Source organism: Rhipicephalus sanguineus, chromosome 2, assembly GCF_013339695.2.
Source record: "Rhipicephalus sanguineus isolate Rsan-2018 chromosome 2, BIME_Rsan_1.4, whole genome shotgun sequence".
NCBI lineage: Eukaryota > Metazoa > Arthropoda > Arachnida > Ixodida > Ixodidae > Rhipicephalus > Rhipicephalus sanguineus.
This window is the reverse complement of record NC_051177.1, coordinates 197001588-197027154: the sequence shown is the minus strand read 5'-3', so window position 1 is coordinate 197027154 and position 25567 is coordinate 197001588. Positions and strand designations below refer to the sequence as shown.

The 25567-nt window shown below is 49.7% G+C and overlaps 1 protein-coding gene across 1 annotated transcript; it reads left to right on the top strand.

Moving 5' to 3' along the window:
* Positions 1 to 1326: 1326 nt before the first annotated feature.
* LOC119382145 (transient receptor potential cation channel subfamily M member-like 2) lies at positions 1327 to 21505 on the top strand. The gene is made up of 5 exons (XM_037649875.1): positions 1327 to 1350; positions 3069 to 3227; positions 14107 to 14502; positions 15747 to 15918; positions 21091 to 21505. The coding sequence occupies exons 1-5, from the start codon at positions 1327 to 1329 to the stop codon at positions 21438 to 21440; spliced, it is 1101 nt and encodes a 366-aa protein (XP_037505803.1). The 3' UTR covers positions 21441 to 21505.
* Positions 21506 to 25567: the final 4062 nt, after the last annotated feature.

The following is a 25567-nucleotide window of genomic DNA, read 5'->3' as shown; positions in this document are numbered from 1 at the left end:
GCTTTACACTGCTTCCGTGATCGGTGCGCCGATCATGGAGCTAGCGCAAAACCAGGTGAGGTGCAGATAGCTTGCAGAGAAGGAGGGGGAGGATCTACCCGTCGATCGAGAAGAAAAGAACCTGGCTTTTGCCTGGAGTTTTCTTGGGGGAATGCATTAGGGATAGTGTAGCTCTTTGGCATTGAGGCACTGCTGATACCTCACGGTGTTTGTCTACAATGTCTGCTGATAACCACATAGATGTATTTAGAGCGTTATTTCATAAAGTGCAATTTTATTGATCTGGTATTCTGTTTATTTGCTAGTGTCGAAAATAATCGCCGAAGAGGTTAATTCAGAACACTCAACTGCATGAGCCCTTATTTTTTCATTAGCGAGTGAGTATGGAGTTCTAGTGAGATGATTTTTTCCATGAGATTTGCAATGAATTGAAATATTTCTAGCCTTCATAAGAGCCCCATAGTAATATTCCGATGCTTGAATGTTTTTGCAATATGCTTCTGTAGCGCACTCCAGGATGTAAAATTCGCTGCTCCAGAGTGCTCCCAGATGCAAAATTACCTGCTCCAAAGTGCTCCAAGATGAAAATTTTGCTGCTCCAAAGTGCTCCAAAACGGACATTTTGCTGCTCCAAAAATTGCTCCAAATCAGAAGTCCTCGGTAGCATCACTGGGTTTGTAAATGTCTCGTGATAAGGTGAATACGAAGTGTGAGGCCAGGCTCTCGATATTTCTTTTTTCATTAAAGGCCGACCGCACACAGTACATTGAACCATCCTCCTGTATTATCTTTAACATTATTCGGGTGCTCGCGCAGCCTGTCGTTGATGCAACGACCTCTGTAGTAGTTTGTTGCAATTAATGAAGGTATTGTGTACCGCATACCATTATCTTGTAAACGCTGCTATATAGGGCAATCAGGTCGTTGCATTAACGACATTATCGACAGGCTTCGCGAGAATCCGAATAATGTTAAGAATAAGACAGGATGATTGTTAGTTAGCCATTCACTGTAGGGATTGCGGATGCAAGCATCAGGGGCGTAGCCAGAAATTTTTTTCGGGAGGGGTTCAACCATACATTATGTATGTTCGTGCGTGTGTTTGTATGTGTGCATGTATATATATGCAAGCAAAATTGAAAAATTTCGGGGGGGGGGGTTCGAACCCCCCCCCCCCCCCCTTGGCTACGCCCCTGGCAAGCATATATGCTCGAAGAGTGAACTATAATTGCAGGAAGCAGAAACGAATTGACACGTTTGATCATAGAAGCGCATAACATCTTGAAATTGGAAACTGTGCATACTCAGAAAATCAGCGCGAACACGATGGAGACACAAGAGAAGGACGCAGTATACGAGCGCTGCCTGCATCGTTTCCAACTCGCGCCCCTATTTCTACCCTATCGAAATTGGAAGATAGGTGCATCAGTGAGGCATGCATTGCATTGTCAGCAAAAGCGATTGCATTTTTGAGTGGTTGCAGAATGTGTGTGAATTTTCTCGACGCATGCGCGTTTATGTACAGCCATTGTCTAAGAAGTCACACTGCTCCAGAAGGAATTGTTCAAAGTTGCAGCCTTTTGTGTTTCATCGTATCTTCTTTGCTGCGTGTCCCTTATGCGTGACATTATATCTACTGAAGGTCACGTGACCTTTTCGACGGTCACGAAGCTGCGGTCCCAAAGCTGCCAAGGACACTTGAGGTGAAGAACATACTTAGACACTTATGGCGAAGTGTTTAAGTATGCGCTTTTTTTATTAAAACGTATTTTATGGCTAGTGCCATAAAATAAACATTCTTGCCGTGGGTGGCTTTGAACCCAGGTCCCCACGCTCCGGAGACGAGTGTCTTAACTGCTGGGCTACGCAACCACGCTAGCGAAACGTGAATATATCTGAACCATACGAATGCGCTGTACCCGCGGTGCAAAATCAAATGTAAAAGGAGAACACTTTCTATGAAGGGTACGTTGAATTTCGGGCTACCGCAATAAAGTTCGTCCCCCTGCAGTATAGGATTTAACGCCGACATCGAGAATCACACGTATCTAGAAAATTCCAACTTTGCAAAAATTAGATGCTGACAACGTGTTTGGTCGCGAAATGCGCGTCCGTGAAGCTCACGAGAACTGGAGAGAAGATGAAAGACGCCATGCCGATGCCGTCCGGGAACAACGTCCTATGGGAGAATGCAACGCACAATAAAACTCGACGCTTGCGCATCACTTAGACAACTCCCGAGAAAGATTATGCGTTATGTATATGCCCCCCCCTCTCTCTTTCTTCTTTACACTTCTAACTGTAAACTACCCCATCCCTTTCCCCACTCTAGGGTAGCAGACCGTTGGTTTTTGTCATCGTTCTTTTTTTTTCCACAGAAAAGTTGATCCTAAGGCTGAACGTGTGAAGCTTCTTGCCCATTTGTGTGGGGGCACTTACTATGTTTTTTCTGCTGTTTTTTTGTTTAACCATTTGACCGGAAAATTACGTTGACCTGTTGTGCTCTCTATTTTAGAAGAAAGGCGGGCTCTTTCTACGCATTAACGCTATAGTCTTCTATGTTCGCATGCACCAGCTGCCTGGCCGGCTGAGAAGCGTATAGTGTTTTTATGTCCGTCAGCAAATTATACTTGAACACATTTCCCTGAAAACAAATGTGGGTCTATTCAATATACACGACACTGGATTTATAAAGCATATTTAAGACGCATTATTCGTTGCAGGCACGATGAAAGAACGTTAAAAAATACCGAGAATATGCTGGTATTTTGTTCCTCTCTTAACAACATCTGCACCGCTTTGAAAGTGTCGCTTCACTCGACGTTATAGATAGGGTGCAGAAAGCAGTATTTAAGAGGCCACGGTGTTTCTTTCGTATGCCGTCGTCTTACGCTCTGCAGTGTTTCCGAAGTGTACGTATATAAATCGTAGTCCAGCCACCACGATTGTTGCAGTTAATCCCCGCAGAGTCACGGGGCACGTGTTAGTGGCTAAGTAGAGGTTATTTATCGGTACTCTGCCCACGCCCTGTGGCATATAACACGCTCGTTGTAATTTCTCTTTGGCAGTCGGATGCCGAGATTCCGCTGGTGCCGTCTCCGCCGTTGGTGCGCCAGTCGTCCGTTCAGCGGCAGACCAGCGCAGTCGACGACGATGCCTCGTCGCAGCGGTACCTGCTCTCACGGGGCGGCATCCGATTCTGGAAGAACTTCGCCTACGAGGCTGAGGTGAGTCTGTCTGTCTCTGCCTACACACTATATTACGCGCAACCGCACTTAATGTCGCTGATCCCTTCGGTTGCACGCCTTGAAACGGTTGCGCAGGTCGGGCACAATCGCTTCGCGAAGATCGTGCGATGTTGACGACCCCGAGGAAGGACCTTTATTCCGCGCTAGCAGCGGTTTGTGTATGCCACCGTGCACCTCGCACGCTTCCGTTGTTTACTTATTTATTTCGTGATACTGTCAATCCCATCAGGGATTTTTACAGGAGTGGGTTGGAAGGGTCTACATGCATTGTGGTACAGGCATTCACATAAGCATACACTTGGGTAACTAGAAAGCGCTAGAGGTAAAGGTTATGGACCTGGGTTACATCATTGAGTAGGACGAAACGATAACGCATAGTCGACTTATTTCAGTTACAGACATATGATGCCCTGCAAAAGAAAGAAAAGAAAACCAAGCTCGTGAGAGATAAAAGTGACATCATATAAAATTGGAAAGAGACAGAGAGAAAGAGATGAAAAGGAAAAGTGGCGAGGGCGACCTGGTGCTAGTGACCAGTTTGCTACCTTGCACAGGGGTTGGGAAACAGGGGTCGGAGAGGACCGAGAAGGAAATGAAAAACAAAAGCATGATTAATCCCTCCGTCATAGGAATCGCCCCCCCCCGATACATACTATACATGCCTATGTGCCTGTAGCCATGTATAGTATAGTATAGTATAGTATAGTATAGTATAGTATATTATAGTATAGTATACAGTAAACTCTCACTTGTACGAACGTGTTAACGAATATTTCAGAATAACTCTCAACAGTTAAACAATATTTCAGGACTTTCAGAAAATCTTATGCATCTATGCAAAATCTTTCATTTAAATTTTGAATTTCAGCCCTAGCAAAATCTTTCAGTTAACGAAATTTCGAACTTGATCCGCGGACCCAAGCTCATTTTTTAAACCAATTCAAAAGTTTTGTGCCCTACCCAAGCTCATTTTTTAAACCATTCAAAAGTTTTGTGCCTGCAGCCGCCATCGCCCTCCAGCGGCGGCGGCGCGAATCGCTTGTGCATGCAGCGCCGCCGAGGCAAAGCGGCCGTGCGGGTGACGAAAGCGAGCCACGTCGCGGCGGGGCGCGACATCGCTTGTGCAGTTCGCCCTTTCTTGCGCGCCGCCGAGCAAAGCTTTTGTCCTGACGAAAGCGAGCCACCGCATCATTTTCGCCCTTTCTTCTTTGTCTGTCTATTGTGCGGCATCATCGGTATGTCGGGAAACACGTCATCTTCCGGAAACAGTGGTGCCATTTGAGACGTTGAAGTGGTGCAGTGTGACATTTGAGGATATGTGCATACTGATCTTGTACAGTGTTCGTGAACCTGATTTGGAAATTGTTTGCGAGAGAAGTGTTGTGCAGAAGAGAAGAGTGCTGTAACTCTACGGTGGGCCATGTAGAAATAGCCGACGCGGTATCGCAACAAGTCGTAGTATAGTGCGAGAGCTTTGTCTCTTCTTGCGCTTTAAGGGCACCAGTCCAAATGCGCCAGAGGCAGTGCACAGAAAGATTTCTTTCATAAATTAGGCTCTCTAGCTTTGTCCTCTTTCTTGCGTAAAGGGCACCAGCCAAGAAATAGATTTCTTTTAAAATACATTATCCTACTTTTGAATATTATGTCTGCTGTATGCTGTATAGTGAACATTTTCTGGGTCCCTTAGAACTTTCAGTTAAGTGAACAGTGGGTCCCTTGAAGTTCACTCAATGAGAGTTCACTAAAAGAAAGGATGTGAGGGTGAGGTGCTGTAAAGGTGAGGAGGAGGGAGGGTAGAGCATAGTATAACTGTATATAGTACCGCATAGCAAGGAGGTGGGGAAGGTGAGTGAGCGCGAGGAGGAGAGATGTGAGCGTAAGAGGGATGGAAAGGAGGTGGGGAGGGTAGAGCATAGCATAGCCTTGTATAGTATAGTATAGCTGGGGGATGGAAAAGGGATGTGAGGTTGAGTAGGAGTGATGTGAGGGTGAGGAGGAGGGAAAGGAAGAGGGGAGAGGCTGCCACTGCATCGCAAATGGAGGTTGCCTTTCCCGCCATGGACTCCGAGTGGGCTGCAGGTTTGGAACGCCAGCGTGCGCTTGCCGTGAACGCCAGCGTCGCTAAATTGCAGGCGAATCAGTGCTACGTGCTTCCTACAGCTTTCACGTTGAGTGCAACTGCATACATTCCGTAGAGTCACGCCAGATCGGACCCCAATGGAGTGAGCTGCTAATTACTTCGTGTAACATTCGAATTTGTTGCTATCGCATTCGTTGCTTCGCCGTTGCGGCGGGACTGGGACCTTTTAGTTTTTTTTAATCTGCAGAACTGACTGAACAGCTATAGTGGGAGCACAGATTTTCTTTTCTCTTCCTTTTTCGTAATCTTCTGCCCTTACCGTAGTCCTCCAGTGCGGAGTAGCGAACGGGGCGGTTGACCTAGCTAACATCTGCATTTCTTTTCTTACTTCTCTCTTTCTTTCTCTCTGTTGGTCTCACTAACACACTCGCTCATTATATTTTTACTAATATCTGCGGCTTCTTTTCCTTCCAATCTGAGGATGATGTGGTTTTAGCGTAGAAGAGTATGAGAAAGCGCAGCGTCATGACCGCGTGTAGTCATGACGAACACTCGGTTAACATGGCTGCTCCCGGCCTCTCATAGTTACTACTTCAAGTTGGAAGCAACTCCTCTAATTCTATAAAAGGACCTCGTAAAGTGTCGCTTCTGCGATCTATATTTTCGTTCAGAAATTAGCAACTCTGCAAGCATTCCTTGCATGAAGGACCGAAAACGAAGCATTATCAGGCAAGCTCTCCTTCGGGCTAGTTGGTACATGTTCACCATAGGTTTGGGAGCTTTGTGCGGCATAGGCGGTGCAAACAAAACAAAGAACACATACGCGAGGCACGAAACGCTCGCTCGCTCGCTCACTCACTCACTCACTCACTCACTCACTCACTCACTCACTCACTCACTCACTCACTGCTTCCTCACGCACTCTCACCTCGCTCACTCACTCATCACTCACTCCTCACTCACTCACTCACTCACTCACTCACTCACTCACTCCCTCACTCACTCACTCACTCACTCACTCACTCACTCACTCACTCACTCACTCACTCACTCACTCACTCACTCACTCACTCACTCCTCCTCACTCACTCACTCACTCACTCACTCACTCACTCACTCACTCACTCACTCACTCACTCACTCACTCACTCACTCACTCACTCACTCACTCACTCACTCACTCACTCACTCACTCACTCACTCACTCACTCACTCACTCACTCACTCACTCACTCACTCACTCACTCACTCACTCACTCACTCACTCACTCACTCACTCACTCACCGGTGCATCCCCCGTTGATGTTGTGTTCATGTTGTGTCTTAGAACTACTTCTTGCTGGGCGAGTTGGTGCATGCCTTATTGTAGGATATGTTGCACAAAGAACGGACAAACACAGGGAAAGACGATGCAGACAGAAAGAGCGCAAACTATCAACTGGTTTTAATTCGTTCTTGAATCAGCTTATATAAGCATGTCCAAAAGTCACATTGTAGGGGAAGGGGGTCAAAGGAAGAAGGCAAACAGTTGCAGGGCCACCTCACATCAGAGAAAACCTGCGCAGGAAACTGCCTTCCGTCTTGTACAAGTTAACAGAGGTATCGCTTACGCAGTCATCTCCCTTCTCTTCTAAAAGTTCACGCGCTACTCTGGTCCTGCTCTTTCCTAGAATAAGTTCATGTTGTGTTCGTTCGTGTTGCATCCCCTGTTCAAGTGTTTCTCGTGCCTTCCGTAAGCGTTCTCTTTTTTCTTTCTTTTGTAACGCCTACGCAGCGCAACGTTCCGTAACCTTTGTTAATCCACAGCCGGACTGGAAAGGCGCGCGAGCGTCCGGCCGTAACGCTACGCACCCACGCTACGTTTACCGTACTCGGCACTCTCACTTAGTGGTGCATGGGTTTCGACAAGAGCCCTCGGCCAAGCGAAAGATGATGGGTGGCGTTTCGTTGCAACGCCGGCGTGACCTCATCGTCGGGAAGCTTTTACAACGCATGGCGGTGGCAGGAGTGAAACATTTCGTGCACAAGGTCCTTTTGTTGATGGAAGCAACACTCAGGGTGAAAGGAAGAATGGCCTGGAGTGAGTTAGTGTGTCACGTTTATCCTCTCCGCCAGTTTTCTGTTTCGGCTAAAAGACAGTGCACACAGGCCGCGTTGCACGCGGCTTTGGGAAGCGCGTGAGCTGTGCCGCATGCAGCAACCAGGACGAGGCTGTTTTCGGAGCCTCTTGTAGGCCCGCCTCGATCATCCCGTGCGATAAGTTCGCCCTATATACTTGGCGGCTGACACGAACAGCGGGCGCGCGTATAAAAAGATCAGGTACAAAGATATCACGCGCGACACGTGTCACGCGCGCGAGACGTCAGTTGAATGAGGTGACTGCGCTCTGCTGTCAGTGCCGCGACTCGGCCTCGCAACGACGAACCAGCTGACGTCAGCACAAACTGAAAATGTGCAAAATAAATAGAACTTTCACACGAGCTGCGTTTCATGTAATTAGTTTGATTCCCAGCGGAGACTGCCGTATAATTCTGTGTGTGAGAGAGCTAGAGGTGGAAATTTAAAAAAAAAATGCAGGCATGTTGCCGTGTGGCTGGCAACCCCCTATCGTAGGGAGAATGGTTTAAGGAACTAAACGGTTGTCCAACATTTTCTCGGGCAACTCCATGACGAGCAATATTATATGAGCGTGGGAAAAGTTTGGACAAGCACACAGCATTACGATTGACACGTCCTCAGCAGTACTCTTGCCCTTCATGTCATTTTTAGATGCGAAGTATCTTAAGGCGGAGCTCAATCCGGTGGTGGTGGTGGTGGTGGTGGTGGTGTGCGGCGTGACCACCCTTACTGCGCATGCGCATACCCTCTCCACACACCTCCTCTCCACTCACCCTCTCCCCTTCCCCTTTCCACTTTCCCTCTCCCCTTCCCCTCCTCTCCCCTCTCCACTTTCCCTCTCCCCTTCCCCTCTCCACATTCCCTCACCACTTTCCCTCTCCCCTCCCCCTTTCCGGTCTTCCTGTGAAACGCGGGCTAGACATGCCGAAATTCTCTCATGCGCAACGCTGCGATGAGCTCGAGCGCATGCGCGTCCCCTCCCCTTCTCCCTCCTCTCCTACGCTGCCCTCCACTCGCCCGCCTGTCGACCGCGTTCCCCGCTCGAACTGTGAGAATTAACGGCCAGGCTAGATGGAAGATAGGACGCGCGTAGCGTCCCTCTTCGCGTTCCACGACGCGAGGTCGGTAGCATGCCCAACGAACGCCAACGGAACGCAATCGTGCAAGTGCTCCGGCTTCGCATCGCCTCATGGTCCCCTCTAGCGGGAGATGGTGTAATTTTTTTTCTGCAGTGGTACTGTTTTGTCCTAATTGAGGTATTCCATGAGGACATGTGACGTGCACCGCGATTGTCGTCGCACCGCCGACGGCTTAACGAGAAGCTATAAAACCGAACATTTTGTCACTCGATCTCCCTACTAACGCCATGACTTTGTGGCGTTAGTGAAGCTAGGTCATCGGGTTGATTACAGTGGTAGGTATCTGACACTCTGTTGGGCTTGTGACTTGTCGTCGTGGTCATCATCATTAACAGTCTATTTCAAGTCCAATTCTGGACGAAAGCCTCATACTATACCTTGCCCTGCCCTGCACGAGCCAGTTACATTTTATGGCTGCAAACTTCTTCATTTTACCAGCCCGTCTAAGCCACTGCCGTCCTCGGCTGCCTTTCCCATGTCATGACATCCACCCATCGCCCTAACTTACCATCGGTTATCTGTCCTTGGCATCACGTGACCTGCCCGGGTCTACTTTTTCTCTTAATGACGATTAGGATATCAGCTGCTCCTGCTTGTTGTTATGATCGGCCTGCCTGGCTTGGCGCCGCTTTGACGCATGAGACGTTGCGGCTAAGACTACCCTGATTTCTTCCGGGTCAGCGGTTCCAGAGATGCCCCAAGAGCGGCGACAACACGAAGGTCGTTCGTCTATTATTCTCAGGTTGTCTGCGCCCCTCGTAAACCTTTGGGCACGCCTGACCGACTGACGGATTGGGGAAGAGTTGTTGGCCGTCGAGGCGGCTTGCTTTGTCGTCAAGGTGCCCCGGACAAAGGACCCAGCGTCTGGGAACCGTCTGCGGATGCATTTCCCACGTTCTCCGTGGCGCCTTGTTGCCGGCTGTTTCCAGAATTCGTGGTCTGCCTCGCGCATACCCATCATTGCAACAGACTACGAATTGACTTCCACGTAAGACTCAACGTCTTCGTGCTGTGCCGTGTGTGCGCGGTGGGCAGTGTTTTTCCCTCGCCATGGGACGAACTGGACGTGCCTCTTTCTCCTTTCGTGGGTTGGGAAGGAGGCGCGTTTAACCTTCCCCTTTTGGGGGCGGAGGTGAAGATGGAAATTTCCATTGGACTGTCCTGGCCTCCATGTTTTTTTCCTACAGGGAACCCTGGGAAGACCAGGACATAAAATGCGAGCGCCGATGCGCTCCCGACGAGCTCTCACAAGTTCTCTCAAGCTCTCACGAGCTCCGAGAGCTTCCATGATGCTAACCCCATCATGTAGCAACACGCTACCTGTAAATAAACGTTACTGTTAACAGCTCCGGGCTCCTCTCCTCGACATCTCCCCGGGTCTCTGGCTGGCTCCGGTCCTCTGGGCAGAACCCCGATCACATCATTGTTCTCTAATCCGCTCTACATCTCTTTGTGTTACGCCTGTCATTTCCCGCTCCATCGCACGCTGCGTGGTTCTTAACTTTTCCTTCAGTTTCATTGTTATTCTACAGGTGTCTGCGCCATATGTTATTCCTGGCAATAATCAATGGTTGTATGCTTTCCACTTTATAGGGGACAGCGGCATATTGCCGGTCATGAGTTGGGGATGTGTACCGTATTCCCGCCATCATATTCTTTTTCTTCGGTTTTCCTTTACACGAGGTACCCTGGTTGAAATAGAAATACGTAATCTTGTTCACACTCTATAGAGTCCGGTTCTCAATCGCCAACTGCGATTTTCTCGCCGGGCCTCTTAACGTTGTCTTTTGCATATTTATCTTCCACCCTACTTAACACTTTCTTCATTTACTGTAGTTGTTTGTAGTTGGTCGCCACAATTGCTAACGAGTACGATGTTGCCTGCGAACCGCGAGTCACTGAGTTATTATCAGTTGATCTTAATTTTGTATTTCTATTTCTTCCCAATCTAGTGCTTCCCAATCTAGTGCTCCTTCTGAGCCGGCAATGAACGACATTGGAGATTTTGCATCTCCTTTCCGGACCCTTGTCGCGTTGGGAGTCTTACTTATATCTGTCTCTGTTTTTTTTTTAGATGTTGGCTTGGATATTTCTACACGTATCAAGCGCCGCTTGTCGACCAGTGCCTCTAAGACCGCTGGTACCTTTACTGTGTCGAACGGCTTTTCGTAGTCTATCAGAGCCATGTGCAGGGGATTGTTGTATTTAGTGGGTTTTTCAATTATACGAATGATCACATGCCTGTGATCCATCAGGCGTCATCATGTATCGTCAACTAAATGTATTGTGCCATTACGGTTGCCAAACTTACGGTCTGATTATACAGAGCACGCCGCGTGGAACCCTGGAATGATTTCGATTGCCTAGTTTGCTTTAACGTGCTCCTAAATGAGTGTTTTAGCACTCCGCGCCCCCTCATTAAAATGCAGCGGCCATAGCCGGGATCGATACCGCGACCTTGGGAACGAGGCGTGGTGGTGTCTGACACAGTAACTCCCGAATGACAGTTTGCAAGTGGTCTATCACTTCGCTTTTTTTTTTTTCATGTTTCGCGCGCTTTCCTTGCAACGGGGGAAAAAGGACCACGTGATGCGTGGCCTTCAGCCAATAATTAAAGAGTTGGGTAACTAAACATAATTAATGATTTAGTTCAGGGGAAAACAAAAAAAAAGGTATATCCCGAGTAAATATATACTAGTGCGAGTAGTACGCGTACGACTCAGTTCGCTTCCGACGCGCTTTTAGTTTTCCAAGTCTAGGGTGGACCCGTGTAACTATAGGCGTGCGCACGGGGGGGGGGGGAGGGGGGCAGCCTCCCCCCCCCCCCTATTCACCTAAGAGGGGGGCGCAAAATCTTCCCCGTACATTGACCCTTCTAGTCACCTAAGAGGGGGGGGGGGCGCAATATCTGCCCCATACATTGACTTAGTAGGGTGGGGGGCGCTGCTATGAACCTTTGCCCCCCCTGATGGGGAACCCTGCGCACGCCTATGCCTGTAACGTCTTCAGGAGGTGCGCTCTCGGTAAAGAGCCTCGTGTCTGGCTTGACCACAACTTGACCCACAACAGTGACGAATTTGGATGCGGGAATAGATTCGTAGTTTAAATCTGTGTAAACGAAGGCAATACAAAGAAAATGACGCAAGATGAGCGACATGCGTACTTTTGGTGTCGCCGTCATTTCTTGCTCCGAGTGTCAATTCATTCGCATCCTTGATACACGGAATGAGACACACAAGTGTCGTTCCGGCAAGTGTGTACGCGTGGCATCGCAACGTTCCCGGTTTAGGTTGGCACGAGATAGAATAATTTAGTTGATGTTCGAGTGCTCATTGCTAAATGGTGTGGTTTTTTTTTTCATCGCATGAACACACATCTGTTGCTCCCTCAGTTCAGTCAAGTCATCGCATTTGTCCGTTTGCTATGATATGCCACTTCATATTTGCATATCATTACGGAAGGACGTTACAATCCTAGGCAGTTACAATGTCATGTTGTAACGTACCCGTACCAGGAAGGACGTAACGACGATCTGTCCTTCTTGAAACCATGACGGCTCAGCGGCGCAACGCTGAGTTGTAAAGTTGCAGGCTTGATTCCAAGCCATATGGTCAAAAGAAATGAAAACATCCTTGCTGATCTTTGAGCAGAGAAGGTGAGTGTGGGAAGGCCCCCGTGTGCGGTGGTACGCGTTGCTATATAATGACTCCCGCGACATCTGTGGCAGTCCTCGGACGGCATCAGGAGCTTCACAGCCCTTTGTTACGCGGTAAATGGGTGCTGGCATGGGAGGCAAGAGGGTTTCAGTGCACTCACTTGTGACGTGGAAGGTCGTGGGCGAGTTGTCATGGCCTGTGCAACGGCCTGCAGGAGGAACCGTGTCCATAGGGCATTTAAGCAGTTAACGCACCAACGCTTATTTAGGTGAATTAGACCACTGGTAGAAAATAACCAGCTGTGCCAGCTGCGTCTGCCATGTCTGTATTAGACCTATAAAAATCCTTCCATTTTAAGTTTGTGCGTTAATACAGTTGAAGAAGGCGATGACTGAGCTTGCTGTGGAGTCTTTTGGTTCAGTGCTTTGGAGCGAGCGTCTATGGTCTGTTTTAAGAGCGGAGCTTTTAAGAATTTCTTGGCGAGGCGGGATTCGAACCCCCGTACCCACGATCCGTAGGCGAGCGTCCTAACCACTGGGCTGTCCAGGCACGCTAGCAGAGCATGGTATATATCCTTGTATAGTACAGTATAGCAAGGTGGCGGGAAAGGGAAGTGAGGGAGAGGGGAGAGAGTAAAGTTTACAATAGAAAGAAAGAGAGATGAAGAAAGGGAAGAAAGACAGAAATAGAGAGAATCAAAGAAAGTAGCATACCATGGGAAGAAAGAAAGAAAGGGAATAAAAACAGAAAGAGAAAAAAAGTGAGACAAAGAAAGAGAAAGCAGGAAAATAGAGAGAGAGAGAGAGAGAGAAAAGGGCAAGAAAGAGAAAGAACAGAACCGCCGTAAACAAGTATGAATAAAATTACACTCATATGCGTCAGTTATCTCGGAATCGCAGCGATAGCGCCGCATTATATGCGCATCTCGTGCGTATTGGTCCACCGCCCACTCAGAGGGGGCTTAAATTTTCAAGCGTTTGATGACATCGAGCACCCAACGCGGATATCGTTTGGATTGAAAGAAATTGTCCTGGGCTGTCATGTACTTTCCGAGATGGATGGATGGATGGATGCTTTAGCGTGCCCGTTACAACGGGACCATGACCTGTGAGCAACCGAGCTCGGGTTTTGTTCTGTGTCATTTCCCCTTTTGTGCCACCAATCCTCCAACCGCCTTTTACTGATCTCTATCGATGACATAGACAGCCCAGCTTATGCGCTGATGGACGTTCGGTTGTCTACTTTCCATTGTGCTAGGTAGGTGATAGACAAAGAAAATACAAAGGCTCGCCCTATGTTTATAACATCGGCGGGAAACAGTGCATCTTCTTATCTGTGGAATATGGGAGGCCAAATCGTAAAGCTGTCGCTGCAAAAAGCTCATTCGTTTCCTGTTGGTCGCTGACTGTTCGTCCCGTGGTAGCATGGTAGAGAAGAGCTTGGTAAGGGAGCAAACGCGCAAAAATAAAATGCGGGTGGCGGCACCACCTCGAAATTCCCGCACCAATCTCCGCCACAACGTAGATTTTGACGGCGTCCACTTGGGCCTGCGTAGTTCCTAATGGGTAACAACGAAGTGAGCTCCGAGGGGGCCAGAGACTTAAAACACCAATTGGTTTCAGGAAACTTCGTTGAGCCAATGTCGCAAAAAAAAAAAAGAAATACAAAAAATACGCTTTGAAATCCGTGAGGTAACGCGCGGAGATTTCGGCGCGAAATATGAAACTTTGATCTTGATTTTGTCCTCTAATAATGAATCTATGGGGGTGAAATTAGCGTCGTTAGATTTTTCAGATTACAATCAACCGATCTAAACCGATCGATAATTGTTTCAATTTGGTGTCCGTTTAATTAAACAAACGCAGTCTCGTCCGTACATCCGCGTCCGACACGACATCGACCCGGACCAGGTGTGCGGCGTGCTAGTCCAGGAGTGGCTGTTCTCTGCACCGCGCATCGCCCTGGTGCTCATCTCGCACGTGGGACCGCTGGGCGACTGGGCGGACGCGAGGCGGCTCGAGGGCTTCCGGCGCGGCCTGTTGCGCGCCGCCAACGCCACGCCCATGTGGCTGGTCACCAACGGCTTCAACACGGGCCTCGCCAAGCTGGTCGGCGACGCGGTGAGCCACGAGCTGCGCCGACGACAGGCCCTGCGCTGCCACAAGCACCCGAACCGCACCCGCGCCTCCCTGCCTCCCCTAAGGCTGCTGGGCATTGTACGCGAGGACATGCTCGTCAACGCTGACCTGCTCGACGGAAGGGTGCGCTGTGCCTTCATTAGCCTATATTGTGGCCACGTGGTAAAATACACTATTTTAGTTTGTCGTCTCGCCCGGTTTAGGTTTTTCTTTTACTTCCTTGTCGAAGTTCCCTCGAGGTGGTCATAAGTTGAGGTGTTACGAAAGTAACGTATACGTTAAGGCTGCATGCTACGAGCTCGAGTTTGATTAAGGCGCTAACCTTGAAAACAGTGGAATGTGTTGAGAAAAACAAAACGTTTTGAACAAGGGCAGGAGGCATCAGGTGTGTATGTGCTTCTGCCTTCTCGTGTCTTTTCGCTTTCTCAAGCGAGCTAAGTGAGACGACAAATTTTTCTTGTTTCAATTTCGAAAGCTTGTCTTTAATGTGGAAAGTATGCACCTGCAAATTCGATTCTTGCAGCTAATCTAGAAATGGACGATGAAGGAAGGAAGGAAGGAAGAAATAGGCGGAAAGACAGGGAGGTTAGCCAGTCCTTAGACCGGCTGGCTACCCTGTGCTGGGGGAAAGGGTTAGGGGGATAAAAGATGATAGAAGAAAGATGTTACAAGAAAAAAGCAAGAAGAGCAAGAAAAGGAAAAGAAAGAAAGGAAATGAGAATACGACACTGTTTGAAGTCTGTCTCTCTAAGACCAGTTGTCCGCAAAAAATGCACTAACGCTTTCAACGCCTTCTGTGCCGAGGACGGACTCGGCCAGTGTCCCAGATCCCTTCATTCCGAGAAAGGGCGATTCTGAAGTTTTATCTAACGCGTCGGAAAGTTCTTGTCTTGGCGCACTGAAACGGGGACACTCACACAGAAGATGGGCGATCATTTCTTCGCAGCTGCAGTTGTTGCGTGTAGAGTTGTTGGCCATTCCAATCATAAATTGCCTACGAACCCAGCGACCTCCGTTTTTCCTGAAAGATGAACTACTAATAAGCCCGCTACCTAATTTGGACGTTCCCTTGCGCAATGACAGCTCGTGAAACCGTACGTAGTAGTGTGAATTTCAGAAATGACCGACCTAATGCCTACGAGCAATGGCTAATGGACAGCACACTTTATAAGTCACTTATGCATGGCCTTCCTGAGACTGGTCGACATGCTTATGTATATATCTAAATCAGAACAGTATGGCGCGCGGTAATCCGAGGTGAAAAAACGAAAGAACAGTCCACATAAAGCCATTCCTGTTGACTTTAAACGTACATATTCTCACGGCTTACGAAGCGCAAAGACCGGATGGATGTGGCGCCCTTGCAGCAGGCCGACGTTCAGATCGAGAACGAGGGCAACCGGCCCGACGAAGGCAAATTCGAGCTGAACCCGGACCACTCCAACTACGTGCTCGTGCGGGACGAGACGGTCAACCGCACGGGGCTCAACCACTTTGTGCTGCGACTCGAGCAGCGGCTCATCAACCTCTCCGACCAGGGTGAGTTTCGCATGAAAGTGCGCATGCTGCTGCGCATTCGACGTTGCTACAGGTATAACTTCCTTCGGGGATATTTCAACGAGTGGTAGGTACGTGACAGTGCTGTTGGAATTTGGACGTCGGGCGCGCCAGGAAATAAGCGACAAGAATTTTGCGTAACTGATGAGCCCCCTCACAGCAGCCATAGGAAAAGCCCCAAGACAATGACTCCTTGACTAGATGCCCGCCGCGTCGCTCGCTTTCCCATTGCGGCGGCGGTTCCCTTAGTTCACCACAAAATCCGTGAGGCAGCGCTCGTAGCCTGACCGACTCAGAGCCATATATACCCTTCGGGAGAGTTTGGCGATTGTTTCATCTCGCCGCTCTCCGAGCTCCGCCCCAGCGCCGCCCTCTTCTCGTGACGTAAACCCTCTCTCCTGGCCGGCGGCGGCGGGCGGCAGTGGCGACAGCGCCAGACAGCGCGGCGCGGAGTCCGGCGCTGCCGCGACGGAGAGACGCCGGCGCGCCGCACTTAAGCCCGAACCACACGTACGCTGGCCGAGCGCGCGCTGTACGTTGGCTGTACGCGCTCCGGAGGCCGCGCATGCGCAGACGAAGCAAGCGCGGCAAAACGCGCGCGGTACGCGAGTGTTTGCGGCGACTGATATCGACCTTGAGACGGCGCGCGCTTGGAAGCGCTTGGAGCCCAACTGTGGCATGGCTGTTACCAGCACCGGCTTGACCGACGGATGATGATACACATCATATGAAAAATTTTAGTTCTTATTTACTTTTGCATGCATCTAACAATAAAAAAGGTAACAGAAGGAGGTTTTGTAAGTATTCTGATGAACTATCAGTAATTTTGTACGAAACGATGTCTTGCACGTATGAGGAAGCGCGCGCTTCGCGTGCGCCTTCGCGCGTAGTGTGTGGGTGGAAACCGCCATCACTCGCCGGAGACGCCCGGGCTGCGCGCGCTGACGCGCGCCCCGTGCGCGTTTGGGAGCGTACGTGCGGTTCGGGCTTTACACGATCGCTGAGGAGCGCGCGTAGGTTACGAAGCTCTTGTGCGAAGCCGCGCGTATTCATGGCGACTGCTCCTCGCATTCAAGCGTGAATTTGTTGCGTGCGATGGGCTGCTGTTGCGCGGTTGGCTGTTCAAACAGCACAGCTCAGGGTTTCCGCCTTTTTAGGCTTTCGAAGTAAAAGAAGCGACGACGCCTTTGGATCAGAAACATCACACGCAGCAAATGGACCCCGACCGACTGCTCCGTGCTATGCGAGATACCTACCTGAGTATTTAGCTTGAATATTGCTGGTATTATAAACAGCGTACCATTAACACAAACTTATTATTTGTTGTGCGATGGGGCCCTTTCAGGCGCACAAACTTTAAAAATAATTTTGTCGCGCTGAAAAAAAGGCGTTTTATGGTTCGCGTTTCGATCGCTTGGGCAGATTGAAATTTTGCAGCGATCACGCTATAAGTGTCAAGCGTGATGTGTTGCGTTTACGTAATTTATCGCGCGTTCTGAGCACGAGCTTGGCATGTTACCGTGATGTTGTGAGGGAAAGATTTATTTCGATATCGCAGGTTAGTGCCGCCGCGCGTCAGCTGCGGCGGTTACCTGGCATGTGTTGTACGTTATGTGGTCTGCGTTTCTGTGGCTGTCAGCCTATGATGTCATTTACCGCTGTGTTGCCGCTTGTGTACTTGCTACCAGTTTCACGCTTAATTCGCGCATGTAAATTAATCTGCGCCCCTGTGCTAAGCGAATGTGCCTTGCGCTTTTTGGTCATGCAGGTATAGTGCACAATGTCTGTGCTCATGCAGGAAGCTCTTCTACTATAGCAAGGGGCCCTCATGTGCTCGATGAAATTTCGTGATTAGGAAGTATAGAGCGCGAAGAAGTTGAGCATAAAAATGATTTTGTAAAGTAAACCAACAGGATGTCCGCTATCAGACTAGCCGAACGAGGTATTGTTTTCATTTAACACGCGCCTAAGGGGGGCCCTGCACCTGTTCTGACGAAAACCTTAGATGCCTCAGCAAACGCGAAAATTGACCGCCGTCGTCCGTGGCGTCGGCGTCCCGCGTCGGCGGCGTCAACACGAGGGATGTCAAAAATCATCACGTAATGACGTGACCATACGACCAAAGATTGTGACGTCATCAAGACGTCGAATAACGTGACTTCACGCGATGCCGTCAGCACATGACCAGATGTGGGGTAGAAAGATTGCTGTGCCTCCGATCTTGGAGGCAGTGCAAGACAATGTTAGGTCACAAAGCTTTCGAGGGGGGGGGGGGGGCGTGAGGAACAGTACATCAACTGAAGAAAAGGAAGACGGCTTTCGCCTTCGAGTGGTCTTAGGCGAATGCATAAGGGACCCTGTGAGTTCTTTTTTTTTCTCTCTTATTAGAGAGTTTTAGTGCCGGGGACTCCAAGCCGCTTCCTTATTCACCCTCTTACGTTCCCTTGTACACTAAGCCGCGCCCCATGGACTATACAAAGGAACGCAAGGGGCTTACGTACGCAAGGCACTTTGGGGTCCCGGTACTAAAATTCTCTAAGAGGGAATTTTAGGGCTCGAGATCCCCAAGCCGCTTGTGTACGCCCGCTTTTACGCTTTTGTGGCCTTAATACAATTACGTGCGCTGGTATCTCTGTTTCTTTTAAAATCAGAGCTGTTTAAGCTTGGAGAATCCCGTTAGTGGCGAATAAAAATTGTCATCATCATGAACCGGCACGCAATCCGTCCTCTTCTTTATCTTCTGCTTTGCTGCCAGAACACGTGCACAGACTTTTCCGGCGCGGTATGCAATGAATCTCACGTAACACTTCTCACGTGACATGTTCCAAAAATCACGCCTGTTATATATGCGCGTCACAGAGTCACATCACGCAATACCAATTTTGGTGTATATCAATCTGGCGGAACGGCCGCCATCGCACCATGAGCGTGGCACGTAAGTCATGATGTACATGACACGCGTGTCATGATATTCACATTAACTCCCGTTATTTATGTTCGTCACACAGTCATGTCGCGCACTACCAATTTTGGTGTATATCAAGCTAGCACAACGGCCGCCAGCGCACCATGAGCGTGGCACGTAAGTCGTGCTATACATGACATGCGTGTCACGATTTTCATAATAACTCCTGTTATTTATGTTCGCAATACGCTCTTGTCTAGCCATACCAATTTTGGTATATATCAAATTAACGAAACGGCCGCAAGAGCACCAATACTGTGGCATGTAAATCATGCTGTACATGACATGCATGTCATGATTTTCATGTTATGACCAGTCATTTACGTTTGTCATACAGTCACATTACGCCATACCAATTTTGGTATACACCCCATGTACGAAACGGCCAGGAGAGCACAAATTCGTAGGCGGCTAGATAGGTAGGTAGACAGATAGATACGCTCAAAGTCGCAGAAGTTCGCTAAGAAATGTTTCGCATATAAAAAAACCAAGATAGACGCAAACGCACAGGTCTTCATAGCTCGAAAAGTCACCGATGATCACGATACTCCCTCATGCGAATTCTGAGCGCAGCTTTGTGTTGAGGCAACGCGAACTGTGTTTGAATTTCTGGCTATCCGCGTATTTGGGTGCAGAAGATTGCAGCAGGTTTCTTTGTTGTATAAGCTATGTATAAAAAGTGTATGATACTGTGATGTCCTTTCAGCTGCTGCCATTGTTCACAAAGGGGGCGGAGGATCCCTCAAGCCGTCATTACGGCTTTTCCCTCCGCCTCCTGTTACACTGTACTGTGACGAAATAAAGCAATCAATCAATCAATCAACATTCGTTACATATTGCCACAGAAACTGCCAGTGCTGGATTGCTACGCGCACCACTCTGTGGATTGCAGGCGTCATCGCCATCCCCGTCACGACAAGCGAGACAGTAGCAGCGCACCCACCAGCCCTGCATGCGCACGAGCTCTGACCGAAGGGCGAGCACGCATGACGGAGGAAGAAAGCGATGTTAGAGGCCAGTGGCTCGTGATATCGACAGAATCCACGTTCGCTGTCTTTCGTCTTCGTTCGATCTATCGGTTACGCCGACTACGCCAACGGCGATGCCGAACAGCGCAGGAACAGACGCCTAAGAGCTGCGCTCTAAAAGCACAGCGTGTATCGTAGAACGTCGGGGACTCGAATCGGCGTGCACAACTCAGTTTCACGATGATTTGGACACGCGTAATTCACTCCATATTCTTCATTAAATTTGTCCAACAATGTTCTTGCACAATTTCGCTTTCGCAATTTGTTTAGGAGCGCTAGATTTGACGAATGAACAGCGCGTACATAGCCTCAGCCGTGCGCCCGTCGCGCGGAAAGACTATATATGGCGGACGCCGGCGGAGCGGAGGCGTGGCGGTGACGTGAACAGCGTCATCGCCGCGCCGCGACGTCACTGCCCCGCCCATTCGCCAGACTCTCCCCATCGACGGCTCTGGACCGACTTCCGGCGCCAGCGGAAATACGCTTACACCTTCGAGACTGTAACAGGCGTGATGGCAATCTCGGAGGCAGCAGCACGTGACCTTTGTTAGTAAGTAAGTAAAAGTAAGTAAGTAAGTAAGGTGTTCCTATTCCCTTTTAACACAGGACAGGCGTTTTAAGTGCCGCAGGAAGAAAAACCCGTTGCATCCGTTGCAGGCGTACGCTATAGGGGGCGCTCGTGGTCTGACCGCGGTAGAGTTTTAGACCGCGGAGAAAAAAAGAGGGAGAGGGTACGGAACCGGGTTACCGGACCACGCGGCGGGCATCTAGTCAAGGAGGCATTGCCCAAGAATACTAGGTTGTCATCTTCACTTATGCCAAAGTTTCCAGAGCAGAATTTATTCAGAAACAGCGTATTCAGTCGTCCACTGCCATCTCCGTTGCTTTAAATATTTTGTTTGGCCATACACGAGGATGGCACAGTTTTGCAAATCAATCAAACAGCGTCAATTTGAAGCCGCATCGACACGCGGCGCAGCGCAGCCTTTGCCTCGGGGCCCTGGAAGTACTGTGGCCGCCGGGCCACGGTCTGTGTCCTTGTGGTTGGGTTACAGACACGTGTGAAGTGTTCTCTTGGGCTAAGTATAGTCACTAGCAGTCTAACGCGAGACGCTCGCGTGGCATCTTAACTAATTAGTGTTACTACGCATACGTCCACAGCACCTATGGCGGCGTCCTCTGGCGGAGGCGACAAGGAAGGCGGTGTCGCCGAGCTGCCGCTCATCGCGCTGCTCGTGTCCGGAGGCGACGGCTGCGCGCGCCTTGTGCTCGAGCACCTGAAACGACAGCTGCCCGTCGTGGTGTTCGAGGGAAGCGGAGGACTCGCCGACCTGCTCGCATTCGCCTACCGGGAGGTCCAGCGAAGGTGCGCTGCCCTTCCTCCTATCTCCTCTTTGCATGTAGCCTCCGAGTCACCTGGTACCGTGTGTATAAGCCATGTGTATGCAGCATCCTCTGCTGGCATGCCTGCGCGAAACACGAAGACATTGTATTCGCACATTCTAAGCTGATTTCGAGGTAGTGTTGCTGACTGACGTTCTGTAATTACCGTGACAACATCCTGATGCAACGTCAGTCTGGGCGGTTTAGCAACACAATAGGTAGACACGAAGCAGACTGTAGTGTTTATATTAAAGGGGTCCTGCTACACTTTTCCATTTAATGATCGAATGGCCTCACAATCGGAGTTTATTGCTTCTCTGATCGTTTGCCTTAACATTTTTGAATCCGTCCAGTACGAGCGGAGTTAGATAGATTTATGGCACGTTCCCAGCGCTTTCTCTCTTCTTTTGTTCCGACCAGCGCGCTGGAAGCTACACAGGGAGGGACGATACGGGGGAAAGAAAAAGCTGCGTCAGCTCGTGTAACGACCGTGTAGATGTTTCCTTTATGTTGCGAGAGCAATTGTATGAACAGTCTCGGCGTTGTTGTGCCGTCGCCGTCATGCTCCATGTAAAGTCCAAATTGATAACATCCCCCATTGTATGGTCCTACGCGCGAGTAAAAGCATGCAAGCGCTCGGGATCGAACGCGGCTGAAGCAGAGATGAAACGAGCTGACCATCTTCGTCGCACGAAGGGTGCATGGGATAACATCGCCCCGCGTGCGAGGCCTGCAGTCGACGGCCCCTCAAGCAGAGAGAAAACACCCCGGCCGTGTTTCGGTAGGTGGGGGTAGACTGCGTCGCTCGAGCAGCAACTGCGAACTTTGCTTGGGTGCGGTCGCGAGCGCTGGCGCGCGTGCTGTCTCGACAGGCATCAGGAGACGGCTTCTAAGCTTGCTGTGCTCTGTACGCTTCGCGTTTAGAGGACCGACAGCACGAAAACCGCCTTGGTCCTCGGAGCGGCCGTATTCCCTTGACCCTTTGAGGGACGAATTTTTTCGCGAAATCCAGTCCAAAAATGTGTATTTTTTCATTGCTGAAATAAATTCTTCAGACGATTCTATTTGAGACAAAAATTGTCTAAATTTTTTTTCGTGACCGTAAAGTGACAAAAAAAATGTTCGTGCTCTAACACTAAAAACTTTTCAGCGTGTGATAGTCTTTGAAGCATGGCTCGCCGCGCACGCTTTTCAGATGTCGCTCCTTGATGGTCATCGGAGTCTGAACTCGTCAAAAAATCCTTTTCTGACAAACTGAAATGCAATGAATCAGATTCTGATTCGGCACTTGGGGAATAGTCCGCATCGGAAGAATCGCTGCTCGGCTCACCGGCAGCAGAGCAACCGGCGCGCGCTTCCATAGCGTAAGCGAACTGCGTCAGTAGCGCACGGAAGAAAACTCTATGGTTGTGCGCCCGTCCGGAAAGCAAAACGAGTGAAAAAGCTTCAGTAATCCTTCGTCTTATCGCCAGCAAGACGTAGTTGGTTTTTCCGAGACCCCAAAACGGGAAACGCAATCACGGCGGCGTTGTTTGTGTAATTTAGCGCCGCACGGAAGCAGACGTAATCGCGCCCCGGGGAGCAATAAACGAGAGAGTAGCAAGCGGTCACTCTTTGAGAGATTAGAAACCAAACAGCCATCAGCTTCGCGGGCGCAAGGAGCGAAAACCACCCGAAGGACGAAACCGAAACTATTGAAAGCCGCCGCGCCGCTTTGGAAAGCAAAAAAAAAAAAAAAGGAACAGAGAGACATTGGCCCACGGAGGTGCATCGGCGCATTAAAAAAATTCCACGTATCCCCGAAGCGTGGCAGCACATTCCAAGCAAGAGAAATGATCGAAGAAGGCGCTCGTTTGAAACCAACCACTCCGCGGGCGCGCTCGGTTGCGCAAGCGATAGCCGGCGCGCCGTTTTGCGAAGCATAAAAAATGCAACAACGGAGAGACATCGGCGTATGAAAAAACGCCAGGCCTGCGCGGAAAGCGCAGCACAGTCACAGCGAAAGCTGGAAGAGCGGCATTTCTAGAGGCCGTTATGCGTTTTAAAAAATAAACGCTATGCCGTACATGTAAGACGAAAACCCTTTGGTACCAATAAGCTTCTGCTGTACACGTACGGCGAAAACCCTCAAGGGGTTAAAGCAGCGCTTCGTTTAGTTACGCGAGATCGGATTCAAGAGAGAATTAGCTGCTATTCTTGCTTCGTACTACATTCCAATTTGTTGCTATCGCATTCATTGCTTCGCCCTTGTGGCGAAACTATGATTTTTTTCTTTGAATGCATACGCACACTTGCGGTATAATGACGAGTGCGCCGTCGTGGCAGCACCAGGGCTTAAAGTCAGCGGGGGGGCTCGAGGGGGCCCGGCCCCCCCCTTCAATTTCTTGAGGGGCTGTATGTATGTGTGTATGTATGTATATAGGTCGCCACCCTCAGAGCCCCCCCCCCCCTTCCAGTGAAGGGAGACTTTAAGCCCTGGGCAGCACCCCTTGTCTGCCGTGATACACGTGCAGCACAAGAAGCGCTGCTGTTGTGCGAAAGTCTGACCGAACTCTGTCAGTAACTGATGCGCAGTGGCTTTGTCCTGAGTCAGCTTGACCGCCGGATTATGGCCAAATCCAGATAGTCCATTTCGAGGTGAATTGAATTAGCCAAACAAAAAGCGATGCTGGCCAGCCGTCTTGATCGCGAGGCGCGTATAAGAGACAAAACATGCAATTGTAAGCGTACCGGTGGTTTTGGAAACGATATCTGTCAGTACTGTCATAATGGGCTCAATTCCAGATAGGTCACCGACTCAGGCACGCAGTGTTTGAAATATCACGGTGTAGTATGCCGCGTGCCACCTCACATGAACGTAGGAGAAATTGAAACAACAAGCACGCGACTGATTGAGAATTGAGTTAGGTACTTATTCAGGGTTCCATGAACAGAGAAACATGTATGTATTTTTTATTTATTGAACTCGAAACAAACAATGTAATATTGCCGAGGTTGTTTTCGCCATCATGAAATCAGCCAATGAGCGTGTTTGTCCCGACGGCTACGCAGTCGCCCTTCGGCTGCGTTGTTTGCCGAGAGGAGAGAGCACGATATTTGGCTGTGGAAACGAAGTGATAAGTTCCCTGCTGCGTGCAATGCTATAATATTTGGCTCACATGTTTGCAGCAACAGCCTTCACTACTGATCGGCAGCGTTTTCTGACTACGTTCAAAAGCGTCGCAGGCCTCCTTTAATCCGCAAAAAATCGCGATAATATAATGTGCTCGCGTCTGCAGTGTGTAGCGAAATAGGTGAGTGGTCGTTCGCTCGCACAGTTTATTTCTCTTGGGCAATTTATTGGGCAATGTTGCTTGTAGTAACGGCCACTGTCTGAAGCGGCTCGAGAAGGAAATAAAAAAAAATACACGATACTGCCTAATGCGAATTCTGAGCGCAACTTCGTGTCTTTTTTATCTGATATTTAACGTATCGAAACCATGATATGATTATGAGAGACGCCGTAGTGGAGGGCTCCGGTAATTTAGACCACCTGGGGTTCTTTAATGTGCACCTAAATCTGAGTACATGAGCCTCAGACATTTTCGCCTCCATCGAAAATGCAGCCGCCGCGGCTGGGATGCGATGCCGCGACCTTCGGGTCAGAAATCGAGCGCCATAACCACGAGACCACCGTTGCGGGGCCAGCCTCGTGTTGGGGGCAAGGCCAGCTGTGTTTGAAGTTTTGGCTTTCCGCAGTCATAGCAGTGTAACATTCGTTACATATTGCCACAGAAACTGCCAGCGCTCGAGTGCTACGCACACCACCCTGTGCATTACAGGCGTCGCGAAACGCCGACAGCCCTGTTACAAGCGAAGCCAGCCGCAGTGCACGTGCCAGCCCTGCATGCGCACGAGCTCCGACTGAGGGGCCAGCGCGCGTGACGGAGGAACAAAGCGAGGTTAGAGACCAGTGGCTCGTGATATCGACAGACTCCGCGTTCGCTCTCTTTCGTCCTCGTTCGCTCTATCGCTTACGCCGACGCCAACGGCGACGCCGCTCAACGGAGGAACGGGCTCCTAAGAGTTGCGCTCTAAACGCCAGGCCTGCGCGGAACGTGCAGCACAGTCTTACCGGCTGGAAGAGCGGCCTTTCTAGAGCCCGTTCTAAACTCTCTTGGGGCAACTAGGGAAGCATCCACCACGCCATTATTCGTGTTTCTGCGGATAAGCGAGGTACCCGCTACACATCTGTAAGGTATTATGTGCACTTTGT

Coding starts and splice junctions, on each gene's coding strand:
- LOC119382145 (XM_037649875.1), top strand. CDS start 1,327: ATGGAGACACAAGAGAAGGACGCA. Junction 1,351..3,068: donor AGACACAAGAGAAGGACGCA/GTATACGAGCGC, acceptor TCTCTTTGGCAG/TCGGATGCCGAGATTCCGCT. Junction 3,228..14,106: donor ACTTCGCCTACGAGGCTGAG/GTGAGTCTGTCT, acceptor AAACAAACGCAG/TCTCGTCCGTACATCCGCGT.